Source organism: Oncorhynchus gorbuscha, linkage group LG03, assembly GCF_021184085.1.
Source record: "Oncorhynchus gorbuscha isolate QuinsamMale2020 ecotype Even-year linkage group LG03, OgorEven_v1.0, whole genome shotgun sequence".
NCBI lineage: Eukaryota > Metazoa > Chordata > Actinopteri > Salmoniformes > Salmonidae > Oncorhynchus > Oncorhynchus gorbuscha.
In genome coordinates, this window is record NC_060175.1 from 33,130,638 (window position 1) to 33,157,594 (window position 26,957).

The 26,957-nt window shown below is 44.1% G+C and overlaps 1 protein-coding gene across 3 annotated transcripts in view; it reads left to right on the top strand.

Moving 5' to 3' along the window:
• LOC124031244 (SLIT-ROBO Rho GTPase-activating protein 3) overlaps positions 1–26,957 on the top strand; it is a 134,039-nt gene that overhangs the window by 39,704 nt on the left and 67,378 nt on the right. For all 3 annotated transcript variants that reach the window (XR_006838097.1, XM_046342295.1, XM_046342296.1), the window contains exon 2: positions 13,818–14,013. Coding sequence is in view for 2 of the 3 variants with exons in the window: in XM_046342295.1 (XP_046198251.1) it covers positions 13,818–14,013 (196 nt within the window). In the remaining variant the exon portion in view is untranslated. The remainder of the gene's footprint in view (positions 1–13,817; positions 14,014–26,957) is intronic.

A 26,957-nucleotide genomic window follows, 5' to 3' on the forward strand; every position in this document is an offset into this window, starting at 1 on the left:
GACGGTGGTTTTTGTGCCCATAGGCTACGTTGCTGCCGGTGATGTCTGGTGAGGACCTGCCTTATAACAGGCCTACAATCCTTCAGTCCAGCCTCTCTCAGCCTATAGCGGACAGTCTGAGCACTGATGGAGGGATTGTGCGTTCCTGGTGTAACTCGGGCAGTTGTTGTTGCCATACTGTACCTGTCCCGCAGGTGTGATGTTCGGATGTACAAATCCTGTGTTGTTATACGTGGTCTACCACTGCAAGGACAATCAGCTGTCCATCCTGTCTCCCTGTAGCGCTGTCTTAGTCATCTCATAGTATGGACATTGCAATTTATTGCCCTTGCCACATCTGCCTGCCTGTCTGTCTGTCTGCCTGCCTGTCTGTCTGTCTGTCTGTCTGTCTGTCTGTCTGTCTGTCTGTCTGTCTGTCTGTCTGTCTGTCTGTCTGTCTGTCTGTCTGTCCGTCCGTCTGTCTGTCTGTCCGTCCGTCCGTCCGTCCGTCCGTCCGTCCGTCCGTCCGTCCGTCCGTCCGTCCGTCCGTCCGTCCGTCTGTAAGGGGTCTGTGTGAGATGAGATGACCAGGGCTATCAGGCTAAAGCAGTCTGCTCCACTGCACACTTTGGCTACACAGGCTGGCTCACACCGTGCCTCTCCCCATTCCACAGCCAAGCCACCCTAAGAATGCTCTGTAGAACACACACTCCAGGACACACCAGTTTGTGTGTTGACATTTCCTCTCATTTGTGCACTGTTCCTCACCTCAACGTTTTTCCTCAGACACTCTCCCCCCTAGCCCTCACCCCTTTCCAGACCTGCTCAGGTCCTGGTAATGAAGTGACATTAATGCAGCCGCAGGAGGTTAATCAATTCGGTTTCAACTTAATTGCCTGGAGAAGTTTTTATATAACCTTCCAAAATGGCAGCCGTACACAAAACTACTGCATTGGTGCTTCAGCAGTGTCCTGGAAACAACTTCTAGGAAGCACAGGTTGAGCTTAACCTCTCTAGGGTATGTGGGATGCTAGCGCGCCAAATTAAAATACAGAAATACTCATTATAAAAATTCAGAAAAGATACAACTATTTTACATAGGTTTAAAGATGAACTTCTTGTGAATCCAACCAGATTCTCAATCCAACCAGATTGTGAATCCAACCAGATTTCAAAAATGCATTACGGTGAAAGCATACCTTAGAATTATTTGAGAAGATAGCCCAGCAGACAAATCATTACAAACAGTAACCAGCCAAGTAGAAGTGTTACACAAGTCAGAAATACAGATAAAATGAATCACTTACCTTTGATCTTCATATTTTATTTACCTTGGCAAGTCAGTTAAGAACAAATTCTTATTTTCAATGACAGCCTAAGAACAGTGTGTTAACTGCCTTGTTCAGGGGCAGAAAAACAGATTTGTACCTTGCCAGCTCAGGGATTTGAACTTGCAACCTTTCAGTTACTAGCCCAACGTTCTAACCACTAGGCTACCATGCCGACCCATATGCTTGTCAATATAAAAGGTAAACAAGAAAGGCACTCTCTCGGTCGCGCACATGAAAAAGCTCTGTTACACAGCAGGGTCCACTCATTCAGACTGCTCTTACTCCCTCATTTTTCAGAATACAAGCCTGAAACAATTTATAAAGACTGTTGACATCTAGTGGAATGCATATGAACTGCAATTTGAGTCCTAAGTCAATGGATACTGTAATGGCATGGAATAGAAAACTACAACATACTCATATTCATATCGGCTGTGTTATTTCTCACCTCCTTTGTCACAATGCGTGGCAGAGGCTCAGTATCTGTTAATAATGCCCCTCTTTACAATGGACTCTTCACAGATGCACTGCAAACGTTTTGATCTCACTCACACACGCCTCCCCCAGGATCCACATTTGGATTCCTGCATCTCTCCTCCTCATGTGGGAGCCAGCCAACATGAAGGATCAGAAATGATCTGTTGAGATGATGCACTCCACTCACCATAACAGGCCACAGTGTTTGAGGTTGTAATGGGGGACTGTAGTGGTCTGTGGTGAACGCAATAAAAATCCATGTGAACGTTGAGTCACGGTAATCTCCTTTTATGCACTTAGGACATTTGAGTCCTAAGTCAATGGATACTGTAATGGCATGGAATAGAAAACTACAACAAACAAAAAAAATCCAACTTCCTGACTGGATATTTCTCAGGTTTTTGCCTGCCAAATCAGTTCTGTTATACTCACAGATATTATTTGAATAAGTTTGGAAACTTTAGAGTGTTTTCTATCAAAATCTACCATTTATATGCATATCCTATCTTCTGGGCCTGAGTAGAAGGTAGTTTAATTTGGGCACACTTTTCATCCAAAATTCCAAATGCTGCCCCCTACCCTAGAGAAGTTAACGACCGTAGGGTAATGACATTTCCTCTGATGTCTGTGATGTCTTTACTACTGGTTTAAAGATTGTACATCCACACTAGAGACTATCTGTCTATCAGAAGCCAGGATTCTTGCATTTGTGAATGCTATTTCCATTAACCTTCAATAAAGCCTTGGTTGAAATTCCTGAACAATATGGTGCTTGTGCTGCGTTTCCATGCTGCAGCTGTGGGCCCTTTTCCTGATATTCGGTAGGAAATCACAGAGGAAGATAAAACATCTCAGATTAAGTGAGATTTATGACTTGAGGGAGCTACAACATGGAGTTGTAGAGCAGGTCCTCTCTAACCTGGGCCTGGCCTGGTCTGGGCTGACTGTTTAATTCCACTCTCTCTTTCCCCGGCCCTCTGGTCTCTGGCCGGCTGCAGTCATGCTCAGCACACATTACTACAACGCCCTGCAGCTACCATTATGGAATTTCTTTCTGTGGCGAGGTCAAAGTTCAGGGATCTCCTACGTCCTGGTATTGTTCTCTGAGGTCATTCTGCTCTCTGTTGAGACTGACAGACATAGTCCACTGACTTTATAATTCCTGTCCTGGCCTGGGACTTTGTAGTGGTCTTATTGAGCAAGTGTCTTGCGTTGGTGGTGGCAGTGGGGGTTTAGGCTAGGTGATAATGTTGATGTATCATCCCAAGGTCAGGGTTGAAGTGGTCCATCCTGATTAAGGATCGGCATGAGTAATCGAGTACTGAACGGATGTCAAAAATCTGTCTTTAACCAGTGATCACTTTTTATACAAATACTGTAAAACTAGACATCGTTAATGTGCTTTAACTGTAGTGTTCCATTTGTACATGTGCATTTGTGGGACACAACAAAAAGAAACCTAGCCTAGCATCACACAGTTCTGCTCCCTAAATTACCTTTCCCTTTCATGTCTCACTCACTCAATTGCATTACGACCTTTCCTTCTACTAATGCCTGCTGTGTGCTCCTACTGGAATCGTATCTAACTGATGAGATAAACAAGCTACATTCCTTGCCAAATGCCAACATTTGTATCACAAATTCAAAATGGACTGGTTGTCTGAAGAATTGTTCATCCATTCCAAGGACACAGCATAATAAACTCAATCGAACGTCTGAATATCGAAAAGAAGATTTTGGTTTGTAACCTTGAAAAATGTGTCTTTCATCTTGCCAAATTGAACCCTGTTTCATATGATCACTCTTTAAGAATATCTGTTCCAGGGCCTCCCGAGTGGTGCAGTGGTCTAAGGTGCCACTAGAGATTCTGGTTCGAGTCCAGGCTCTGTCGCAGCCGGCCGTGACCCGGAGACCCATGGGGCGGTGCACAATTTACCCAGCGTCGTCCGGGTTAGGAGAGGGTTTGACCGGCAGGGGTGTTCTTGTCCCACCGCACTCCAGCAATTCCTGTGGTGGGCTGGGCACAATGCACGCTGACACGATCGCCAGGGGAAAGGTGTTTCATAAGACACATTGGTGCGGCTGGCTTCTGGGTTAAGTGGGCGGTGTGTCAAGAAGCAGTGCGGTCACAAGGCTCTTGACCTTCGCAAGTCCCTACGGGAGTTGCAGCGACAAGACAAGATGTGTTACTACCAATTAGATACCACGAGTAAAGAAGAATAACTGGTCCAGACGTGAGATGTGAATGACTTCAAACTAAAATAGGTGGGGTGGGGAATTAAGAGTGTCTTGTCTGCTAAATTAATAAAACAAGGCTATGCCATTGCAAAGGCATCTGCAAGCAAGTGCCACAATGCTGAGCTTACTACCTTTTTGAAGATTATGTTCCAAGATATAACATAACCAGTTGATATTACAGTTTCAATAAATGAATCTTTTTTTATTGCTTGTGATATTAGGATTCATTATCTGTAAAGGTTATGATAAATTAGGCATTGTTTCAAGGGATTTCAGACAACTTAGTCCTCAAGAGGCAATTCATTTAGCAGCAGTCAAAAGTACATACAGACAAATTCACATATTAAAATTGAAAAACACAATAACAGAAAAATATTTACAGAATAATTACAAAGAAGTCGGCAGGATAAGTGGCAAGTCTTAAAATGTCTGAATTTGGCTGGGCCGGCATTTGCATGACAAAGTGCAAGTGCTTAAAGTTCAAATAAGTCCAACATTTAGACATTCCTGCCAAACTAAATATATGATTATTGGAGATGTGACATTGGTTAAGATATGGGCATGAGACAGCAGAGCCAAGCTGAGGTCCATGAAATCTTATCTACTTCCTAGTGAGCTGGTGGGAGGTCATCTACAATATAAACTGAAGGACATGTTTTATATTAGTAAGAGTTTACCGGCATGCAAATTGCACCTCAGTACAGTATTTCAAGCATACCTTCAGAGAAGCATTTATACTATACTAGAGTAGGGCGGTGTCCATATTTTCATACCGTCATACCTTCTTGCTTTTGTGCTGTTGTGCTGCTGCCATGTTGTTGTCATGTGGTGTTGCTACCATGCTGTGTTGTCATGTGTTGCTGCCAAGCCATGTTGTTGTCTTCGGTCTCACTTTATGTAGTGTTGTGGTGTCTCTCTTGTCGTGATGTGTGTTTTGTCCTATATACACTACCGTTCAAAAGTTTGGGGTCACTTAGAAATGTTCTTGTTTTTGAAAGAAAAGCACATTTTTTGTCCATTAAAATAACATAAAATTAATCAGAAATACAGGGTAGACATTGTTAATGTTGTAAATGACTATTGTAGCTGGAAACTGAAGATTTTGTATGGAATATCTACATAGGCGTACAGAGGCCCATTATCAGCAACCATCACTCCTGTGTTCCAATGGCACGTTGTGTTAGCTAATCCAAGTTTATAATTTTAAAAGGCTAATTGATCATTAGAAACCCTTTTGCAATTATGTTAGCACAGCTGAAAAGTGTTGTTCTGATTAAAGAAGCAATAAAACTGTCCTTCTTTAGACTAGTTGAGTATCTGGAGCATCAGCATTTGTGGATTCGATTACAGGCTCAAAATGGCAACAAACAAATACCTTTCTTCTGAAACTCGTCAGTCTATTCTTGTTCAGAGAAATGAAGATTATTCCATGCAAGAAATTGCCAAGAATAGGAAGATCTCGTACAATGCTGTGTATTACTCCCTTCACAGAACAGCGCAAACTGGCTCTAACCAAAATAGAAAGAGGATTGGGAGGCCCCGGTGCACAACTGAGCAAGAGGACAAGTGCATTAGAGTGTCTAGTTTGAGAAACAGATGCCTCACAAGTCCTCAGCTGGCAGCTTCATTAAATAGTACCCACAAAACACCAGTCTCAACGTCAACAGTGAAGAGGCAACTCCAGGATGCTGACCTTTCTCAAACTTTAATCAGCACAACAGTTTTCAGTTGTGCAAAAATAATTGCAAAAGGGTTTTCTAATGATCAATTTGCCTTTTAAAATGATAAACTTGGATTAGCTAACACAACGTGCCATTGGAACACAGGAGTGATGGTTGCTGATAATGGGCCTCTGTACGCCTATGTAGATATTGGATTAAAAATCAGCTGATTCCAGCTACAATAGTCATTTACAACATTAACAATGTCTACACTGTATTTCAGATCAATTTGATATTTTAATGGTCTAAAAATGTGATTTTCTTTCAAAAACAAGGACATTTCTGAGTAACCCCAAACCTTTGATGGTAGTGTATATATTTTTTTATCCCCCAACAATGCAGGAGGCCTTTTGCCTTTTGGTATGCCATCATTGTAAATAAGACTTTTTTAAAAACTGACTTGCCTAGCTAAATAAAGGTTAAATATATATATATATTTAAATATGTACAGTTTCTGTACCATACATACCAGGGTATATGGTATTACCAGAAGTGCACAAATAAATATATGTATTTATTCTTATTTTTGATGCACAAAACAATTTAGGCAACAGGGATCTTGGTCCAGGAGGGGATTGACTGTCTCTGCTGTAACCAAGAAGCTTGGTCTTGACATCTAGCCTCTTAGCTAGCAAGTTAGCCAACCAAATGCATAGCTTGAGCCCTAAACAGGAAATAATTTATTTGACACATCTTAGATTTCGTATAGATATACTTAACTTAAGCAGTGGCTGTAGTCCCCAACCCTCCCAATACACATTTTATTTTATTTTTTAACAGTATTGAAAAGCATACTGTCTGCATTTTGAAATACCCCGGTATACGGTATAAGTGGTATATCGCCCAAGCCGGTACAGAGTGCATTCTCTATTGCAGACTTATTCACTGGACACACAAGTTACAGCCACACAGACCTACAGTTTCATCAATACAGAGAAGGCTGTTCAGGGATAAACAAGTGCTTGTGGATTGTTGCCTCTCCACAAAGGCCCATCTGTCTGCATGCTTAACTGCATAATGAATGAGGCCTGTGACTCCAATAACTTTCAGGGAGAGACAGTAATACTGCCTCATCACTTTGGCTTGCCAGAAAAGTCACATTATTTGAAAGTGCAGTAGTAATTGGATTGGTACGATCATTTGACATCGATTTATGCTGTGGAGACACACGATAGTTGATGATCAACTCAAAGATTGTGCAGAGCTAAAAATAAAATGGCATTCTTGACACTCTTTATTTACTAGAGTACTGCGTCAGATGGAAATATTGACGAATACGCTGATTCGGTGTGCGAGTTCATTAGAACGTGCGTCGAAGATGTCGTTCCCATAGCAACGATAAAAACATTCCCAAACCAGAAACCGTGGATTGATGGCAGCATTCGCGTGAAACTGAAAGCGCGAACCACTGCTTTTAATCAGGGCAAGGTGTCTGGTAACATGTCTGAATATAAACAATGCAGCTATTCCCTCCGCTAGGCTATTAAACAAGCTAAGCGTCAATACAGAGACAAAGTGGAATCTCAATTCAATGACTCAGACACAAGAGGCATGTGGCAGGGTCTACAGTCAATCACGGACTACAAGAAGAAACCCAGCCCAGTCACGGACCAGGATGTCTTGCTCCCAGGCAGACTAAATAACTTTTTTGCCCGCTTTGAGGACAATACAGTGCCACTGACACGGCCTGCAACGAAAACATGCGGTCTCTCCTTCACTGCAGCAGAGGTGAGTAAGACATTTAAACGTGTTAACCCTCGCAAGGCTGCAGGCCCAGACGGCATCCCCAGCCGCGCCCTCAGAGCATGCGCAGACCAGCTGGCCGGTGTGTTTACGGACATATTCAATCAATCCCTATACCAGTCTGCTGTTCCCACATGCTTCAAGAGGGCCACCATTGTTCCTGTTCCCAAGAAAGCTAAGGCAACTGAGCTAAACGACTACCGCCCCGTAGCACTCACTTCCGTCATCATGAAGTGCTTTGAGAGACTAGTCAAGGACCATATCACCTCCACCCTACCTGACACCCTAGACCCACTCCAATTTGCTTACCGCCCAAATAGGTCCACAGACGATGCAATCTCAACCACACTGCACACTGCCCTAACCCACCTGGACAAGAGGAATACCTATGTGAGAATGCTGTTCATCGACTACAGCTTGGCATTCAACACCATAGTATCCTCCAAGCTCGTCATCAAGCTCGAGACCCTGGGTCTCGACCCCGCCCTGTGCAACTGGGTACTGGACTTCCTGACGGGCCGCCCCCAGGTGGTGAGGGTAGGCAACAACATCTCCTCCCCGCTGATCCTCAACACGGGGGCCCCACAAGGGTGCGTTCTGAGCCCTCTCCTGTACTCCCTGTTCACCCACGACTGCGTGGCCACGCACGCCTCCAACTCAATCATCAAGTTTGCGGACGACACAACAGTGGTAGGCTTGATTACCAACAACGACGAGACGGCCTACAGGGAGGAGGTGAGGGCCCTCGGAGTGTGGTGTCAGGAAAATAACCTCACACTCAACGTCAACAAAACTAAGGAGATGATTGTGGACTTCAGGAAACAGCAGAGGGAACACCCCCCTATCCACATCGATGGAACAGTAGTGGAGAGGGTAGCTAGTTTTAAGTTCCTCGGCATACACATCACAGACAAACTGAATTGGTCCACTCACACTGACAGCGTCGTGAAGAAGGCGCAGCAGCGCCTCTTCAACCTCAGGAGGCTGAAGAAATTCTGCTTGTCACCAATTCTGCTTGTCACCAAAAGCACTCACAAACTTCTACAGATGCACAATCGAGAGCATCCTGGCGGGCTGTATCATCGCCTGGTACGGCAACTGCTCCGCCCTCAACCATAAGGCTCTCCAGAGGGTAGTGAGGACTGCACAACGCATCACCGGGGGCAAACCTCCAGGACACCTACACCACCCGATGTTACAGGAAGGCCATAAAGATCATCAAGGACATCAACCACCCAAACCACTGCCTGTTCACCCCGCTATCATCCAGAAGGCGAGGTCAGTACAGGTGCATCAAAGCTGGGACCGAGAGACTGAAAAACAGCTTCTATCTCAAGGCCATCAGACTGTTAAACAGCCACCACTAACATTGAGTGGCTGCTGCCAACACACTGTCATTGACACTGACCCAACTCCAGCCACTTTAACAATGGGAATTGATGGGAAATTATGTAAATATATCACTAGCCACTTTAAACAATGCTACCTTATATAATGTTACTTACCCTACATTATTCATCTCATATGTATATGTATATACTGTACTCTACATCATCGACTGCATCCTTATGTAATACATGTATCACTAGCCACTTTAACTATGCCACTTTGTTTACTTTGTCTACACACTCATCTCATATGTATATACTGTACTCGATACCATCTACTGTATGCTGCTCTGTACCATCACTCATTCATATATCCTTATGTACATATTCCTTATCCCCTTACACTGTGTATAAGACAGTAGTTTTGGAATTGTTAGTTAGATTACTTGTTGGTTATCACTGCATTGTCGGAACTAGAAGCACAAGCATTTCGCTACACTCGCATTAACATCTGCTAACCATGTGTATGTGACAAATACAATTTGATTTGATTTGATTTGATTTACTGATTGCTGAACTTGAATGTAATGTATAATGTGGCCTGCATCCGGCACTGATTATCTTACTGTTAAGTATTTGTGCTGAATTTGATTTTTTGCTCAGGTATCAAACTCAGTGTATGGTAGTTAACCCCCAGATGAAGTGGTGTAAATAGACAAAAGGGCTACTCTGTTGTCACGGTCGCTGGAATAATTATCAGACCAAACTGCAGTGCGATATGGTTTCCACATAATAGTTATTAGAAAACACACAAAGAAAGAAAGAAAGAAAGAAAGAAACAAACAAACAAACAAACAAACAAACAAACAAACAGTGACTACAAAGGTGCTATGTGCACTAACTCAAAACAATATCCCATAAACACAGATGGAAAAAAAATGCTACTTAAATATGATCCCCAATTAGAGACAACTTTAGCCAGCTGCCTCTAATTGTGAATCATACCAAACACCAACATAGAAAAACTAAAACTAGAACCCCACATAGAAAATAATAACTAGAAAACCCTCCCAGGCGTGACAGTTGTAGGATAAATGTTGTTCAGTAAGTAGCTTCTCTCCATCATATGTCATTTTGGTAGAATTGCCTCATCAAGCTATTTCTGTCTCAGCCCTATCTCCACAAATGGAAACACGTGTAGAAAATAAATGCTGTGCGCTTGCCGTGTGTAATTTTTGCATTGCCTAATCAAACAACCGTGTCAAAGCCAATAAAAATTGTACCCTTCAATTAAAGGTTATACTTATGGCCTACATCTAATTAGTAGAGCTCTTGTTCATTTTGGGGACTTGAATTACCGCTATCTTCCCTCCCTCTATCCCCAACTCTGGGTGTAGTCCGTGCTTATTATCCATACAAACGCTTGAACAAGTAAACCAACAGCACTGTTTGAAATTCAAATTTTAATTTCAAATAGGGTGCTCACAGACTCAAACAAGCTCCTTTTTTTCTAAAAACTTGATTGCTTTCAGAATTGGGCCACAGCCAATAATAAAGCAGTTTACATTTGATCTCACGGATTCTTTTTCATTCCATAAATCATTGATGTTTACACATAATACAGAATGTTTCATTTTTGATTATGTTAAAAAGTCCATTTTGAAAATGTTTCTTTGAACTGATGTCATGCTGGCTACAATACTTGTTTTGGTACTGTTCAAAAGGGCAAAGCATCGTCTGTAACTGCAGGCCAAAATTCACAGCATTCCTCCTCTTCACAGATTGAAAAGAACAACTGAGGGTACAGACACTTTAAATAAACCACAGCGGAGGTGCAAAGCGAGGAATCGGGAATATATGGGAATAATTGTGCAATTGCTCATGGTTTCTAAGAGGGGAGGGCACACTTCTGGCATGCGTGACCAATTTTCAATCGTCTGTCACCGCTGCAGCTGCTGGTTCACAGTCCCCCGTTTTTCACGAGTGTTTTAAAAAGTGCTCCCTGCCATTCATGTGAATCAGTGTCAGCTTTTTCTGGGGCGTTTCTCCCAGCTCTGCTCGTTTTGCCACTGGGTAGCCTACGTGCCGAGAGGGAAAACGAGAGAATGATAGGAATTCATGGAAAGAAAGGAGGAGAAACTGTCTGTCATTTGTTCTGGGAAAGGCTCACAGTCACTGGAAGTATGGAATGTGTGTGTTGTAGTAGTAGTAGCCGGGCATCTCCAGGGATGGTACTAGTTATAGGAGACCTCTATGAAGGCTCTTGCAGGCCGCCATATAAAGAGCCTTTAATACATACCTTATGACACATGAAAAAGCTTTGATCCCGCATGCTGAATACAGGATACTCATGAGGTCAAGGCTTTCTCTTTCTGTTGGCTAGTGATACCACCTTTCAATCTGGTAGCTAGTTAGTATTACTATACACTATATTTATATTTCCCTTTTATTCCATTTGTTTACTGTAGCTCTTTTATTCAGATCAGAAAGAGGAATCTCAGGTTTGCTGGTTTGTTCTGTAAAATAGGTCAGTCTTTGTTCTTTTGTCGAGGCAGAGTTGGATCTCAATGACAACACTACAAAGCCGATGAAGACTCAGGTTTCTCTCCTGGGTACAGACCAGCATCAAGGATCTGCAGTGAGACTGCTAGTGTCAGGTTCCCTTCATAGATGCTGGTTGCTTCTGATACAGGATTTAGTCCAAGCGAGGGTTTGATGCACCTACTTACTCATTGACAGCAGTTTGATTCTAGGTCCACTGCTGTAGGACTTCCTGATGCCAGTTCTCACACAACTCATCTTAGTTCAGCTCAGCTCTGGAGCCATTACACTACATTATATTCAGCAGGCGGTCGGTCGGGTCTCATCTTCCTAAAGAGATGTTCAATAGCCCAGGGTGGAAGTAGGGTTAACTCAGTCTGTTTGAAAACAGAAAAGAATACTACACTACAACTCAGGGACCAACAACATTAAGCTTACAGCTCTTTCAGACATGTGTGGTGCTGATTGACAGCTTTGCCTGAGGGTTGTTAGAGAGAGAAACACGTTGTTAACACAGTGAGCTGCTTGGAAATATGTGACCAGACATTTCATGGTTGTTAGGTGTGCAAGGTGAAAACCGTTATTTTTCAGCCAACTTTTGGTATTTTATTAGGATCCCCATTAGCTGTTGCGAAAGCATAACCTACACAGTGTGTATGTCAGAGCTGTGTGTAAGTTGACTATGTAAAATATTTGTAATTTTCAACACATAAATGTTTCTTATAAAAGGAATAAGTGATACTGTTAATACAGTTAGATAAGAGAGGCTGGCATGCATAGTATTTATATCAGCCCTCTGATTACAATAAAGAGCAAGACGTGCTGCTCCATTATGGGCCAGCTGCAGCTTAACAAGGTCTTTCTTTTCAGCATTTGACCGCATGACTGGACAATAATCAAGATTAAACTAAACTAGAGCCTGCAGGACCTTGCTTTTTGGAGAAGGTTGGAGTCAAAACAGCAGAGCATCTCTTTGTTATGGACAGACTCTCTCTCTCTCTCTCTCTCTCTCTCTCTCTCTCTCTCTCTCTCTCTCTCTCTCTCTCCATGGAATCTATATATTTTGAATTTTTTAAGGAGTCACGTGAGGCCATGTGCTAAGCAGAGTGAGTAAGGTAGTGAAGTAAACAACCGAAGATTTCAAGACTAAAAGTGGTGAAAGTAGTAGTAGAAATACACTTTATCAAGACCTTGGCCTATATCCCAATCTGACTTTGGTGCAGGTCATGTTGTTCTTCACATTACTGCCTAAGGTAAACACACACTATATCAAATAAATCTACGTGTATTTGTCACATGCACAGGATACAGAAGGTGTAAAGGATATAGTGAAGTGGTAACTTGCATAGTAGCAATATCAAAAATAGACTACATGACCAAAAGTATGTGGACAACTGCTCGTCAAACATCTCCTTCCAAAATCATGGGCATTAATATGGAGTTGGTTTCCCCTTTGCTGCCATAACAGCCTCCACTCTTCTGGGAAGGCTTTCCACTAGATGTTGGAACATTGCTGCGGAGACTTGCTTCCATTCAGTCACTACATGGCAGACCAATCCGAACTCATCTCTCAGCATGTCCAGTTCATCCATTACTCTCAGCCAATCACCGCTAGCGGGACACTTCCTTTCTTTTTCCATGGCTAAACCAACTGGGCTTGAAATTCTTATGCTTTGAAGTAATGACGTGCGCCATATGCCTAGTCTCTTGAAACGGGTCACATTTTGTCAAACACTATTTTTTCCAACAGTTTGCTAAGAGCTGGCAACAAGCTGATGGGTCTGCTGTTAGAACCAGTAAAGGTCACTTTACCACTCTTGGGTAGCGGAATTACTTTAGCTTCCCTCCAGGCCTGAGGGCAAACACCTTCCTCTAGACTCAGATTAAATACATGACAGAAAAGAGTGGGCATAGTCAGATACCAGCCTCAGTAGCTTTCCATCTAAGTTGTCAATGCCAGCTTTGTCATTATTGATCGATAACAATCATTTATCTACCTCTCCCACACTAACTTTACAAAATATTCACTTACAAAGCTATTGGCAGCAATTTGAGGGAAAACATGCCTGGTTTAAAAAATAAGAAACTGTGAGTGTTAATGAGATTTCCCTGCCATCCGTAACCTATTTCACAGTTGGAAAATAATCCTTGGCACAAATATCATAACAGAATTATTATAAACCCATAATAAGATAAAGTATTAAATGTCTCTTTTGCACTTTAAAAAAATCCCTTTTGAATAAATCCACTATGATTTGGGGTGGTGTAAAACAGCAAATACATGAACTCTTCTCAGATGGTTTCAGAGACGTTTGTGGAGCACGTGTCAGCAAAGATAGAAAACATAGTGAAGGAAGGGTTGATTGAATCCCTCCCCATACCTTGATCTGTTGGAGATGATGACCCTGTTATGACTGATTGACTCTTGCCAACTTTATGTTTTGTGTTTTGATACACAGAGATCCGTAACCAGCTGGTGGAGCAGTTCAAATGCCTGGAGCAGCAGTCAGAGTCTCGTATCCAGCTGCTGCAGGACCTGCAGGACTTCTTCCGCCGCAAGGCTGAGATCCAGCTGGAGTACTCCCGCAGCCTGGAGAAACTGGCCGAGCGATTCTCCAACAAGATCCGCAGCTCCAGAGAACACCACCAGTTCAAGTGAGTTTCCCTCCCTGCAGAGATGAAACGACAACATGGCGAGAGACCACCTAGCTTCAAACTGAGACAAACATTTAAACTGCATCTGAGGCAGCGAGGGAGAGAGTGTGTGTGCGGGCGTGTGTTTGTGGGTCTACTTGCCTTGCAAACACGTGTCTACTCTATGTTTGTGTGTGTGCTTGGGTGAATTTATTTTTGAATTGCCTGAGAGCGTGTGAACTTATTGAGTACACATGAAGTTACCCTGAAAAAAAATTAAACGCAACATGCAACAATTTCATTTCATTTAAGGAAATCAGTCAATTAAAATAAATTCATTAGGCCCTTATCTATGGATTTCACTTGACTGGGAATACAGATATGCATCTGTTGGTCACAGATATCTTTAAAAAAAAGTAGGAGCGTGGATCAGAAACCCAATCAGTATCTGGTGTGACCACCATTTCCCTCAGGCAGCGCGACACATCTCCTTCACATAGAGTTGATCAGGCTGTTGATTGTGGCCTGTGGAATGTTGTCCCACTCCTCTTCAATGGCTGTGCGAAGTTGCTGGCTATTGGAGGGAACTGGAACATGCTGTCGTACACGTTGACCCAGAGCATACCAAGCATGCTCAATGGGTGACATGCACAGAAGGTTGGCGGGACCTTAATTGGGGCTTGTAATAATGGCTGGAGCGGAATAGGGGAATGGTATCAAATACATCAAACACATGGTTTGATGCCTTTCCATTTACTCAGTTCCAGACATTAATATGAGCTGTCTTCCCCTCAGCTGCCTCTACTGCAATTAAACACTGGAGTAATAGATGTGCGGAAGATGTGCAAGAAGAGATACTGGGGTGCAAAGGAGCAAAATAAATAAATAAATAAATACAGTTTTGGGATGAGGTAGTTGGATGGGCTATTTACAGATGGGCTATGTACAGGTGCAGTGATCTGTGAGCTGCTCTGACAGCTGGTGGTTAAAGTTAAATCAGCTTCAGTGGTTTTTGCAGTTCGTTCCCATCATTGGCAGCAGAGAACTGGAAGGAAAGGCAGCCAAAGGAGGAATTGGCTATGGGGTGACCAGTGAAATATACCTGCTGGAGCGTGTGCTACAGGTGTGTGCTGCTATGGTGACCAGTGAGCTGAGATAAGGCGGGAATTTACCTACCAAATACTTATAGAGGACCTGTGGCCAGTGGGTTTGGCGACGAGTACGAAGCGAGGGGCAGCCAATGAGAGCGCACAGGTCGCAGTGGTGGGTAGTATATGGGGCTTTGGTGACAAAACGGATGGCACTGTGATAGACTGCATCCAATTTTTTGAGTAGAGTGTTGAAGGCTATTTTGTAAATGACATCGCCGAAGTCGAGAATCAGTAGGATAGTCAGTTTTACGAAGGTATGTTTGGCAGAATGAGTGAAGGATGCTTTGTTGCGAAATAGGAAGCCGATTCTAGATTTAATTTTGGATTGGAGATGTTTAATGAGTGAGTCTGGAAGGAGAGTTTACAGTCTAACCAGACACCTAGGTATTTGTAGTTGTCCACATATTCTAAGTCAGAACCGTCCAGAGTAGTGATGCTGGACGGGCGGGCGGGCAGGTGCGGGCAGTGATCGGTTGAAGAGCATGCATTTGGTTTTACTTGCATTTAAGAGCAGTTGGAGGCCACGGAAGGAGAGTGGTATGGCATTGAAGCTTGTCTGGAGGTTAGTTAACAAGAAGGGCCAGAAGTATACAGAATGGTGTCGTCTGCGTAGAGGTGAATCAGAGAATCACCAGCAGCAAGAGCGACATTTTTTTATATATTTTTTATTTATTTCACCTTTATTTAACCAGGTAGGCTAGTTGAGAACAAGTTCTCATTTGCAACTAATTTACATCATTGATGTATACAGAGAAGAGAGTCGGCCTGAGAATTGAACCCTGTGGCACCCCCATAGAGACTGCCAATACTTATTTTCCACCATAATTTGCAAATAAATTCATTAAAAATCCTACAATGTGATTTTCTGGATTTCTTTTCTCATTTTGTCTGTCATAGTTGAAGTGTACCTATGATGAAAATTACAGGCCTCTCTCATCTTTTTAAATGGGAGAACTTGCACAATTGGTGGCTGACTAAATACTTTTTTGCCCCACTGTATATTGGTTCCTAACTTCCCTGAAAAGTTGCATATCACGGGGGCTATTCGATGCTAATCTAGAACGCCACAGGATGTTTTTGTGCTGGTCAAGGGCAGTCAGCACTCCATGACTTCACGTTTTTTTCCTATTGTTTTTGTGAGTTTCATTTCAATAAAACATGTGGAACTCTACGTACGCTGTGACTTGGTCCGACATTCATTATAACGATCGTGACAGATATGACTAAAGAGTTCATCAGGGTGATTTTTCCACAAATAGACATGTATTTTCCTTTCCATGGTAGCAAGATCTTATCTATTAAAATTTATTGTAGTGAGACCATTTCTTTCGGGATATGAATATGTCCACTTCACCGTCAGACCATTTTATTAGTAAACTACACGGTAATGTAAAAGTTTTATTTTTTGTGATCCAATACGTAATGTAGTAAGTTCACTTATCATAATTTGGTTGTAATCTGGAGAAGTTAGAAAAATTATTTAGATCCTCTATGTGGCTGTGGAGGGATACTTATTGTGTATTTAAAAGACAAAACATGAATCAGCGTACAATGACCTTTGTTTTTAAGCCTTGGATTTCTAGTCCCTTGATATTATTGATGGATCTGATTTGAATAGCTAACATTTCGATGGCCATCATAAATAGATATGTGTCACGGTCGTCATAAAGAAGAGACCAAGGCGCAGCATTGGAAGTGTACATACAGTATATCACAAAAGTGAGTACACCCCTCACATTTTTGGAAATATTTGAGTATATCTTTTCATGTGACAACACTAAAGAAATGACACTTTGCTACAATGTAAAGTAGTGAGTGTACAGCTTGTATAACAGTGTACATTTGCTGTCCCCTCAAAATAACTCAACACACAGCCATTAATGTCTAAACCGCTGGCAACAAAAGTGAGTACACCCCTAAGTGAAAATGTCCAAATTGGGTCCAAAGTGTCAATATTTTGTGTGGCCACCATCATTTCCCAGCACTGCCTTAACCCTCTTGGGCATGGAGTTCACCAGAGCTTCACAGGTTGCCACTGGAGTCCTCCATGACGACATCACGGAGCTGGTGGATGTTAGAGACCTTGCACTCCTCCACCATCCGTTTGAGGATGCCCCACAGATGCTCAATAGGGTTTAGGTCTGGAGATATGCTTGGCCAGTCCATCACCTTTACCCTCAGCTTCTTTAGCAAGGCAGTGGTCGTCTTGGAGGTGTGTTTGGGGTTGTTATCATGTTGGAATACTGCCCTGCGGCCCAGTCTCCGAAGGGAGGGGATCATGCTCTGCTTCAGTAAGTCATAGTACATGCTGGCATTCATGATTCACTCAATGAACTGTAGCTCCCCAGTGCCGTCAGCAATCATGCAGCCCTAGACCATGACACTCCCACCACCATGCTTGACAGTAGGCAAGACACACTTGTCTTTGTACTCTTCACCTGGTTGCCACCACACACGCTTGACACCATCTGAACCAAATAAGTTTATCTTGGTCTCATCAGACCACAGGACATGGTTCCAGTAATCCATGTCCTTAGTCTGCTTGTCTTCAGCAAACTGTTTGCGGGCTTTCTTGTGCATCATCTTTAGAAGAAGCTTCCTTCTGGGACGACAGCCATGCAGAAGAATTTGATGCAGTGTACAGCGTATGGTCTGAGCACTGACAGGCTGATCCCCCACCCCTTCAACCTCTGCAGCAATGCTGGCAGCACTCATATGTCTATTTCCCAAAGACAACCACTGGATATGACGCTGAGCACGTGCACTCAACTTCTTTGGTCGACCATGGCGAGGCCTGTTCTTAGTGGAACCTGTCCAGTTAAACCGCTGTATGGTCTTGGCCACCGTGCTGCAGCTCAGTTTCAGGGTCTTGGCAATCTTCTTATAGCCCAGACCATCTTTATGTAGAGCAACAATTATTTTTTCAGATCCTCAGAGAGTTCTTTGCCATGAGGTGCCATGTTGAACTTCCAGTGACCAGTCAGTGTGAGGGAGCGATGACACCAAATTTAACACACCTGCTCCCCATTCACACCTGAGTCCTTGTAACACTAACGAGTCACATGACACCGGGGAGGGGAAATGGCTAATTGGGCCCAATTTGGACATTTTCACATAGGGGTGTACTCACTTTTGTTGCCAGCTGTTTAGACATTAATGGCTGTGTGTTGAGTTATTTTGAAGGGACAGCAAATTTACACTGTTATACAAGCTGTACAGTCACAGTGTTGTCAAATGAAAAGATATACTCAAATATTTCCAAAAATGTGAGGGGTGTACTCACTTTTGTGATATACTGTACTTCTTTAATTAAAGAAAGAACACTGAACAAACTAATCAAAACAACAAAACGAACCGTGAAGCTAATATGGCTAGTGCAGACAGGCAACTAAACATAGAATAAGAACGCACAAACTACCCAAGGAATATGGCTACCTAAATATGGTCCCCAATCAGAGACAACGATAAACAGCTGCCTCTGAGAACCAACCTAGGCAACCATAGACAAACACCTAGACTTAGAAAATCCCCTAGACATACAAAAAACCCTAGACAATACAAAAACTGAACAAACCACCCTCATCACACCCTGACCTAACTAAAATAATAAAGAAAACAAAGATAACTAAGGTCAGGGCGTGACAATATGACGATAGAGGTCAACCTTGTTTTACTCCTCTTGACAGTTTAATACCTACTGAGAAGTAGACATTATTTACTATTTTACACCTAGGGTTACTCTGCATAACCTTAACCCCATTGTATGACATATTCTCCAAAATTGAAATATTCCAGTCATACTTTATCAAAAGCCTTTTCAAAGTCAGCTATGAATACCAGGCCTGGTTTTCCAGATTTTGCATAGTGTTCTATTGTTTCCAGTATTTGTCTTAAATTAAGATGAATAATAATCCAACCATACCTTTTTCATTCTTAGCTTTTTGTGCATTTTGAACATTTCTGGGATCTTTTATTTCAGCTCATGAAACACGGGACCAACACTTCACATGTTGTGTTTATATTTTTATTCAGTACACATCCATTCTTGCCAAGTTTTTATTCCCCAGATCTTATACTACTCCTTCCTGTCTCTTTCTCATCGTAATCTTTCCAAAACCGACTCCTGCTGCGTTTTAGGTTCACTCTCTGATTGGATAGCCTTAGGATATAAACATCCTTCTTAGAATATGCAAGCGAAAAAGATTTTTCCTCTTTATTCCTTAGAAATCTCAAACCATCCAAAGGAGATAAAAAAGGAATTTCATTCTGGATGAAACCTCCATTTTAATTGGCACTCCAGAATCTCCACATATAATGCTCCTCTTCCTGTAGTTCCGGGCTGAGGGAGTCACAGCCAGCCAGGCCTTCACCAGTATTATCCTATAGGGTCCAGGCACATCCGCGGCCATGCATGCTAAAACAATGGGCCTTGTTTCCCATTACATCAATGGATAACTTGATTATTCTCTGCCATGGTGGGCTGCCAGTGATAGATTTGCAGCTTGCTAGCCAGCCCCAGCCTTCACACTGCAGCATTTGATTACAGTGCAGTCGTATGCTGCAAAATGTACCCCTCAGTCTCTATCTATACAGTATGAACTGTACTCCCAACTTTTGAATATAATAGCAAGCTACAATTGAACACATTCTAAAGGTTAGTTGGGTTAATATGATAACAGTGATCATAACAGTAGTTATAAAGCTTTGCATGTCAGTGCACGCAATAGAGTAGAGGGTGTGTTTCAGAGGGCTTTGTATCATCCATTGAGTTCAGGCCATGTGGAATTGGATGGGGATTTGACTCAGTAATTGAGGCCAGCTGTTCTAGAGGAGGCAGCCTGCACCAGGGTCCCCAAGGCTAGGCAGACAGTAAACAGGCCTGTACTGCTGCAGACACTTTGGCTCAGCCAACACACTTGCACTGACTGTACAGTAGATCTTCTAGTAGACCAATCCAAACAGTTGTTGAAGAGCAGGCAGCAGCCACACAGTTCTTACCAGACTCTGCATCTCATCTCCCTCTGCCACCTCAATGCCTTCGCCAAGGCTGCCTCAACCACTGTACTCCCTCATAGGGCTGCTGTGTAAAGCATCCATCTACAAGTCTGTAGCCGCAGAGTCTTTGGCTGTGTGTAGTTATCACACAGGATATTTGTGTGTTAACACTTTGATTACACACACTTCTTTATGAGGGCCACATCTGACTCTACGGATAGCTACTTTATTAAGGTAAACATTTGCTTTCTATGCCTGTGATATGTGGGTGTCCCAGCTAGTTATCTTAAAATGAATTCACTAAGTGTAATTCACTCTGGATATGAGTGTCTGCTAAATGTAAAACTGCTTGATTTGGACTCCATTAAGCCAACCAAATTCAACCATAAAAACGTTTGGCCAATTACCATTGACAGTGGCCTTGTTAAAGACCCTCACGTCGTAAGTAAACTCTGGGCCCAACGTCTACTGTATATACAGTTGCAGTATTTATCACCCACGTATGTAATATGGATACTTGTCTTTTACCCTGTTCTTACTGTCTCATTAGTTTTAACACAAACAAGCTCCAACTCTCAGTTTTTGGCTCTCTGTGGATATGTCTGAGTTGTGAGGTAACCCCAGCAGCCCAGCTCTCTGTGGAAGGAGAGGTCATGAGCAGCATAACCCCTCCGCTGCCTAGCAACTCATGTATGGCAGTCCGCTGCCTCTGCTCTGCACTGCACAACACTATGGGAAATGAAAAGTGCACAGTTAAAGACTCTGGTTGGCCTGGCCAGGGCAGACGTCCACATTGAGCTGCTGGGTCACTGCCCCTGTCCTGTTGGTTTAACCCACACTGTACAAACACGGCTTTATGATTTTATGATAGCAGTCACTGATACAATGCCCAACACCACTGTAGTTTACAGCTGCTCTGCCTCTGTCTGCTCGGTCTCATCTTGGCTCGTCTACCTTAACAAATCATGCAGCTCTAGTATCTCTCGTTAGACTGATTAAGATGAGGGTGAAGTATCCCATCACTCCCCCTCTGATTGGACCACATGAAAGGAGAAGCTGAGGGCATAAGTATGCAAGAAATCCCTCCAGCTCAGCTGGACTCAGACCTACACTCTTTGAAAAAGGGTTCCAAAAGTATTCATAAGCTGTCCCCATAGGGTACCCGTTTTGGTTCCAGATAGAACCCTTTTTGGATCTGTGGAAAGGGTTCTACATGGGAAAAAAAAGTTATTCAAAGGGATCTTCTATGGGGACAGCCGAAGAACACTTTTAGGTTCTAGATAGAACCTTTTTGTCTAAGAGTGTACTGCTCCAGCCTACCTGGGTCTCTGCTTGAGATCTGTCAGTCTGGTCCCAGTCAACCCACCCAGCCCACACCAAAACACCAACCACCAGAAGTCTATTTGCTATTCCATTAAATGGTGGCCTCACTCACGAAATAATCAACAGCAAGCCATTAGAAAGCAGCTCATGTAATATTGAAAGGAAACATAACCTGTCTGAGAGAGATAAGATAAAGCTTCCAATAACATCCAATCCTGTGTGTTATTGTGTGACCGTGTGTGTGTGTGTCTGTGTGTGTGACCGTGTGTGTGCCTGCCTGCGTATGTGTGTTAGTGCATGTGTTGTGTGTATGTGTGGCCGTCTGTGTGGGTGTAAGAGGTCATCATTAATGATTGCCCTGGTATCGCGCTGAGCCAGACTGTCTCCTCCATGCTCGTTCTGCTTTAATACAATCACCTCGGTGGCATCTTATTTGTCTTAACCCCGTTCCATCTGATGTTGCTGCCTGCAATCTCTGTCCAGCTGCCTGTCTGTCTGCAAAACTGCAAAACATGAAAGACTGACTAGACATGATTTTTCATTATAAATAAGAACTGTACTGTTTCGTACTAAAAACCAAACCATCCTGCAATGTATTATGTAGCATTTACATTACATTTACATTACATTTAAGTAATTTAGCAGACGCTCTTATCCAGAGCGACTTACAAATTGGTGCATTCACCTTATGACATCCAGTGGAACAGTCACTTTACAATAGTGCATCTAAATCTTAAAGGGGGGGGGGGTGAGAAGGATTACTTTATCCTATCCTAGGTATTCCTTAAAGAGGTGGGGTTTCAGGTGTCTCCGGAAGGTGGTGATTGACTCCGCTGTCCTGGCGTCGTGAGGGACTTTGTTCCACCATTGGGGGGGCCAGAGCAGCGAACAGTTTTGACTGGGCTGAGCGGGAACTGTACTTCCTCAGTGGTAGGGAGGCGAGCAGGTCAGAGGTGGATGAACGCAGTGCCCTTGTTTGGGTGTAGGGCCTGATCAGAGCCTGGAGGTACTGAGGTGCCGTTCCCCTCACAGCTCCGTAGGCAAGCACCATGGTCTTGTAGCGGATGCGAGCTTCAACTGGAAGCCAGTGGAGAGAGCGGAGGAGCGGGGTGACGTGAGAGAACTTGGGAAGGTTGAACACCAGACGGGCTGTAGGAGTTGTAGGGGTTTAATGGCACAGGCAGGGAGCCCAGCCAACAGCGAGTTGCAGTAATCCAGACGGGAGATGACAAGTGCCTGGATTAGGACCTGCGCCGCTTCCTGTGTGAGGCAGGGTCGTACTCTGCGGATGTTGTAGAGCATGAACCAACAGGAACGGGCAATATACTATGGGCTACAGCCCATAACTCTATGTTCTATTGATTGCCTTTGACATTTAATCTAATATCACATTTCTTAATTGGTCCAAATTACCGACCCCTTCAGCAAATGTAAAATGTATCCTATGTCTTTATGGATGTTATTTGATAAAAGGATTTCAGCCTGATTAAGCTTTAGTCTGAACGGCTGATAATTCATGTGCTGTATTCATGATCATGTGCCAGTGATTCCTTCACTAATTATTCACAAGCTTATGAGGGCATCAAATTCCCAGTGACTCCCAGAATAATGCTATGTGTTATGCATGGGGTTGCTAGGTTGGCGTACTTGCCTTTGGGTCAGAGGCAGTCCCAGGGCTGCCAATCTGCATTCCCCCAAATGGCTTAGAATGAATATTCCTTAGTATAGACTCCAGTATGTTCTGTACATCATATTCTGTCTATACAGATAGTATTGAACCAGTGCATTTCTAACCTCCGGACATAAGTAAAAACCATATGTCCTCTGATCTATGTGCCCACCAGTCCTACCCAGCACACTGACTGTACAGCCCCTCATCATCTGTACAGTGCCCATCACTGAGTCTTTCCCCGGTGGTGTAGTGGGGTCAGAGCAGGACAGGGGTTCAATGTTAAACTATGTCCCTGTCAGAGAAAGGCTAGGTGTGTTCAGAGCAAACATCAAACTCCTCTCCAAGGGAAAGTGGGAGAGGCCTGTAGTCCCATATCCCTTAGTTTCCTCATCCAGCTGTAAACCTATCAGCAGCACCAGGTAGGGTGTGTGTGTGTATTTGTGTGTGTGTGTTTCAGGCCCTGCCAAACACTCCAACCCCCCACAACCACCACCACCATCATCACCACCACATTGCTCTGACCTAGTCTGCAGCTGCTTGCTATCAAATGTTGGCACTGCCTTCCTTCCCCCCAAAAAAGAGGTTCTGCTGAGATAAGCAGTGCAGAGTGGGTTAAAAGCTCTTCAAAGTGCTCTAAATTCTGGTTTACTTCCCAAATGGCACCCTATTCCCTATATAGTGCACTACTTTTGACCAGAGTTAGCCAGACTTAGCCCTGGTCAAAAGTAGCGCACTAGATACGGAATAGGGTGCCATTTGGGACGCAAACCTGGTGTGATGAATAATGCGTACTTCCTTGTGGAAGTCCTCTGAAAGGTCCTATGTGTTCTAAACATCCGTGACTAAAGAGTGAGCCTTCTTCTACACATCACTTCAACTTGTTACGGGTATAGACTACATTATGGAGACAGCTTATCAGTTATTCAAAGACGCACATACACGCACACACACACACGCACACACACACACATGGTGAGCATGCTGGTGAAAGACAGAGCAGTGTCCTAACACAGTGGTTCCCAAATTGAAGTCACTCAGTCATTAAACCTACTCTTGAAAGTTGTAATAGTATAATGCACAAGGTGCAATTTTGAAATTGGGTAGTGCATCATCAGTTCCTCTTGTCATGTCATGCATTCCTTAGAGAGCTATTTATAACTTGTCAGAAATGTCCAGATCAACTAGCCCATGTCAGCTACCATTTTATTGTTTAGGTTTTTCAGCCCGTAGATATTGTTGTAATTTTTTTTGTCACATAAATATCACATTAATAGACATTAGACATGGCAGAATGTATAGAATTGCAAGAAAATTTGCTTTAAAACTGCAAAATGTTCTTTGCACCCCATGACAATATGTGTAGAATTGCAGAAAATAAGCATTAAACCTGCTAAATTCTTTCCACCATTAAGAGGGGTGTGAACAGTTTGTGTCATGAACAGTGCTTCTGCCCATAGAAATAGACGTTGTGCGTGTGCACGCAGGGGGGTTGCGGGACGTTCTCCAAAGCGGTAAGGGGCGCCTTGAAAAAGTGTAGGAACCATTGTCCTAACAGATGAGCCTGATGCTGTAGAGGCTCTCCTCTCCTCTCCTCTCCTCTCCTCTCCTCTCCTCCTCTCCTCTCCTCTCCTCTCCTCTCCTCTCCTCTCCTCTCCTCTCCTCTCCTCTCCTCTCCTCTCTCCTCTCCTCTCCTCTCCTCTCTCCTTACCCCTCACTCCTATTGAGTCTCAGGGAACTCATCCTCCACCCTCTCCATGTTTATGATACCGAACTCCATAATGACTGGGGAGACAGAAGGAACCCTGGGAAAACTGAACCTTTTGAAGCCTTGTATTACCCTGCAGTAAGGCTGCTGACTGACACTCAACCATCCAGAGAGACAGGAAGGAGAGCTGGCTGCTGCCGACCTGGAGACACAGGGAGGAGTTATAGTGTAAGGTGTGAGGTCTGAGGATGAGGAGGCCCTTTATGACTTATACTAGGGCTGTGACCTGTGGATCTGCCACCTTGTGATTCAGTACTATAAAACCAGTGCCACTGTAGGCTGCTTCTACAGTATCACTGGTTGAAAATATTCAGCTCCCTCCCTCTCGGAGAAGAGATGTGCCCTGCTGCAGCCACACAGCCACACAGGTCTAATTACCTGCCTTCTGCTTCCACTTCCTGTGAAATGAGGATGGGGAGAAGAGAGCCTGCTTGCTTTTGTCTATATAAAGGGTTTAACCCAGGGCCCAGAGAAACAGTGACAGGACTAGCCGGATTCTCAGATGTCTCATTTCGGATGCTCTACTTATAGTTATGGTCTAGTGGTGTAGGTGGGTTTTTGCAGCGTTGGCAGTTTCAATGGTGCATTGCAAGTCACAATGAATAGGCAGCTAAGGTATTGTATGTATGTAGCTCAAACCTCTGTACTTGTTCTAGTGAATAATAATAAGGCTGAGGCTGTGGACCCAGATGCCCAAATACCTTACAGCCCTTTGAACACACAGTTGCTTTGTCACAGAGCGTTGTAACTCCCTCTCCCTCTCTCCCAGGCAACACCCTACTGGCCCTGAGCTACTGTCACGCTAAACAGCTGACTTTATTTTAATAATCAGGGAAAACACAGATTTTACGGGCAGATTCATATTTTATCAGCGATTACAGGGGCTTGGAGATGCCTGCTCAGCGTTTCTGCCTAGCCGAGTGGAGGAGGAGTGCAATACTACAGACAGGGAGCCCTGTAAATAGAGCCTTGTTGTTTGGATGGCTAGGGACTTGCTTTGGCAATGTTAACATGTGTTTCCCATGCCAATAAAGCCCTTGAATTGAATTGAATTGAGAGGGAGTGAGTGAGAGAGACTGGGAGTGGGGAGTGAGAGAGACTGGGAGTGGGGTGTGAGAGAGACTGGGAGTGGGGAGAGAGAGAGACTGGGAGTGGGGAGAGAGAGACTGGGAGTGGGGAGAGAAAGTGACTGGGAGTGGGGAGAGAGAGAGAGAATGGGAGTGGGAGTGGGGAGAGAGAGAGACTGGGAGTGGGGAGAGAGAGAGACTGGGAGTGGGGAGAGAGAGACTGGGAGTGGGGAGAGAGAGAGACTGGGAGTGGGAGTGGGGAGAGAGAGAGACTGGGAGTGGGGAGAGAGAGAGACTGGGAGTGGGAGTGGGGTGAGAGAGAGACTGGGAGTGGGATTGGGGATAGAGAGAGACTGGGAGTGGGGAGAGTGAGAGAGACTGGGAGTGGGGAGAGAGAGAGAGAGACTGGGAGTGGGAGTGGGGAGAGAGAGAGACTGGGAGTGGGGAGAGAGAGAGAGAGAGACTGGGAGTGGGGAGAGAGAGAGACTGGGAGTGGGGAGAGAGAGATACTTGGAGTGGGAGTGGGGAGAGAGAGACTGGGAGTGGGAGTGGGAAGAGAGAGAGACTGGGAGTGGGGAGAGAGAGAGACTGGGAGTGGGGGGAGAGAGAGACTGGGAGTGGGAGTGGGGAGAGAGAGAGACTGGGAGTGGGGAGAGAGAGAGAGACTTGGAGTGGGGAAAGAGAGAGACTGGGAGTGGGGGGAGAGAGAGACTGGGAGTGGGAGTGGGGAGAGAGAGAGACTGGGAGTCGGGAGAGAAAGAGACTGGGAGTGGGGAGAGAGAGAGACGGAGTGGGGAGAGAGAGCAAGACTGGGAGTGGGGAGAGAGGGAGACTGGGAGTAGGGAATGAGAGAGACTGGGAGTGGAGAAAGAGAGAGACTGGGAGTGAGGAGAGAGAGAGAGAGAGAGAGACTGGGATTGGGGAGAGAAAGAGACTGGGAGTGGGGAGTGAGAGAGACTGGGAGTGGGGAGAGAGAGACTGGGAGTGGGGAG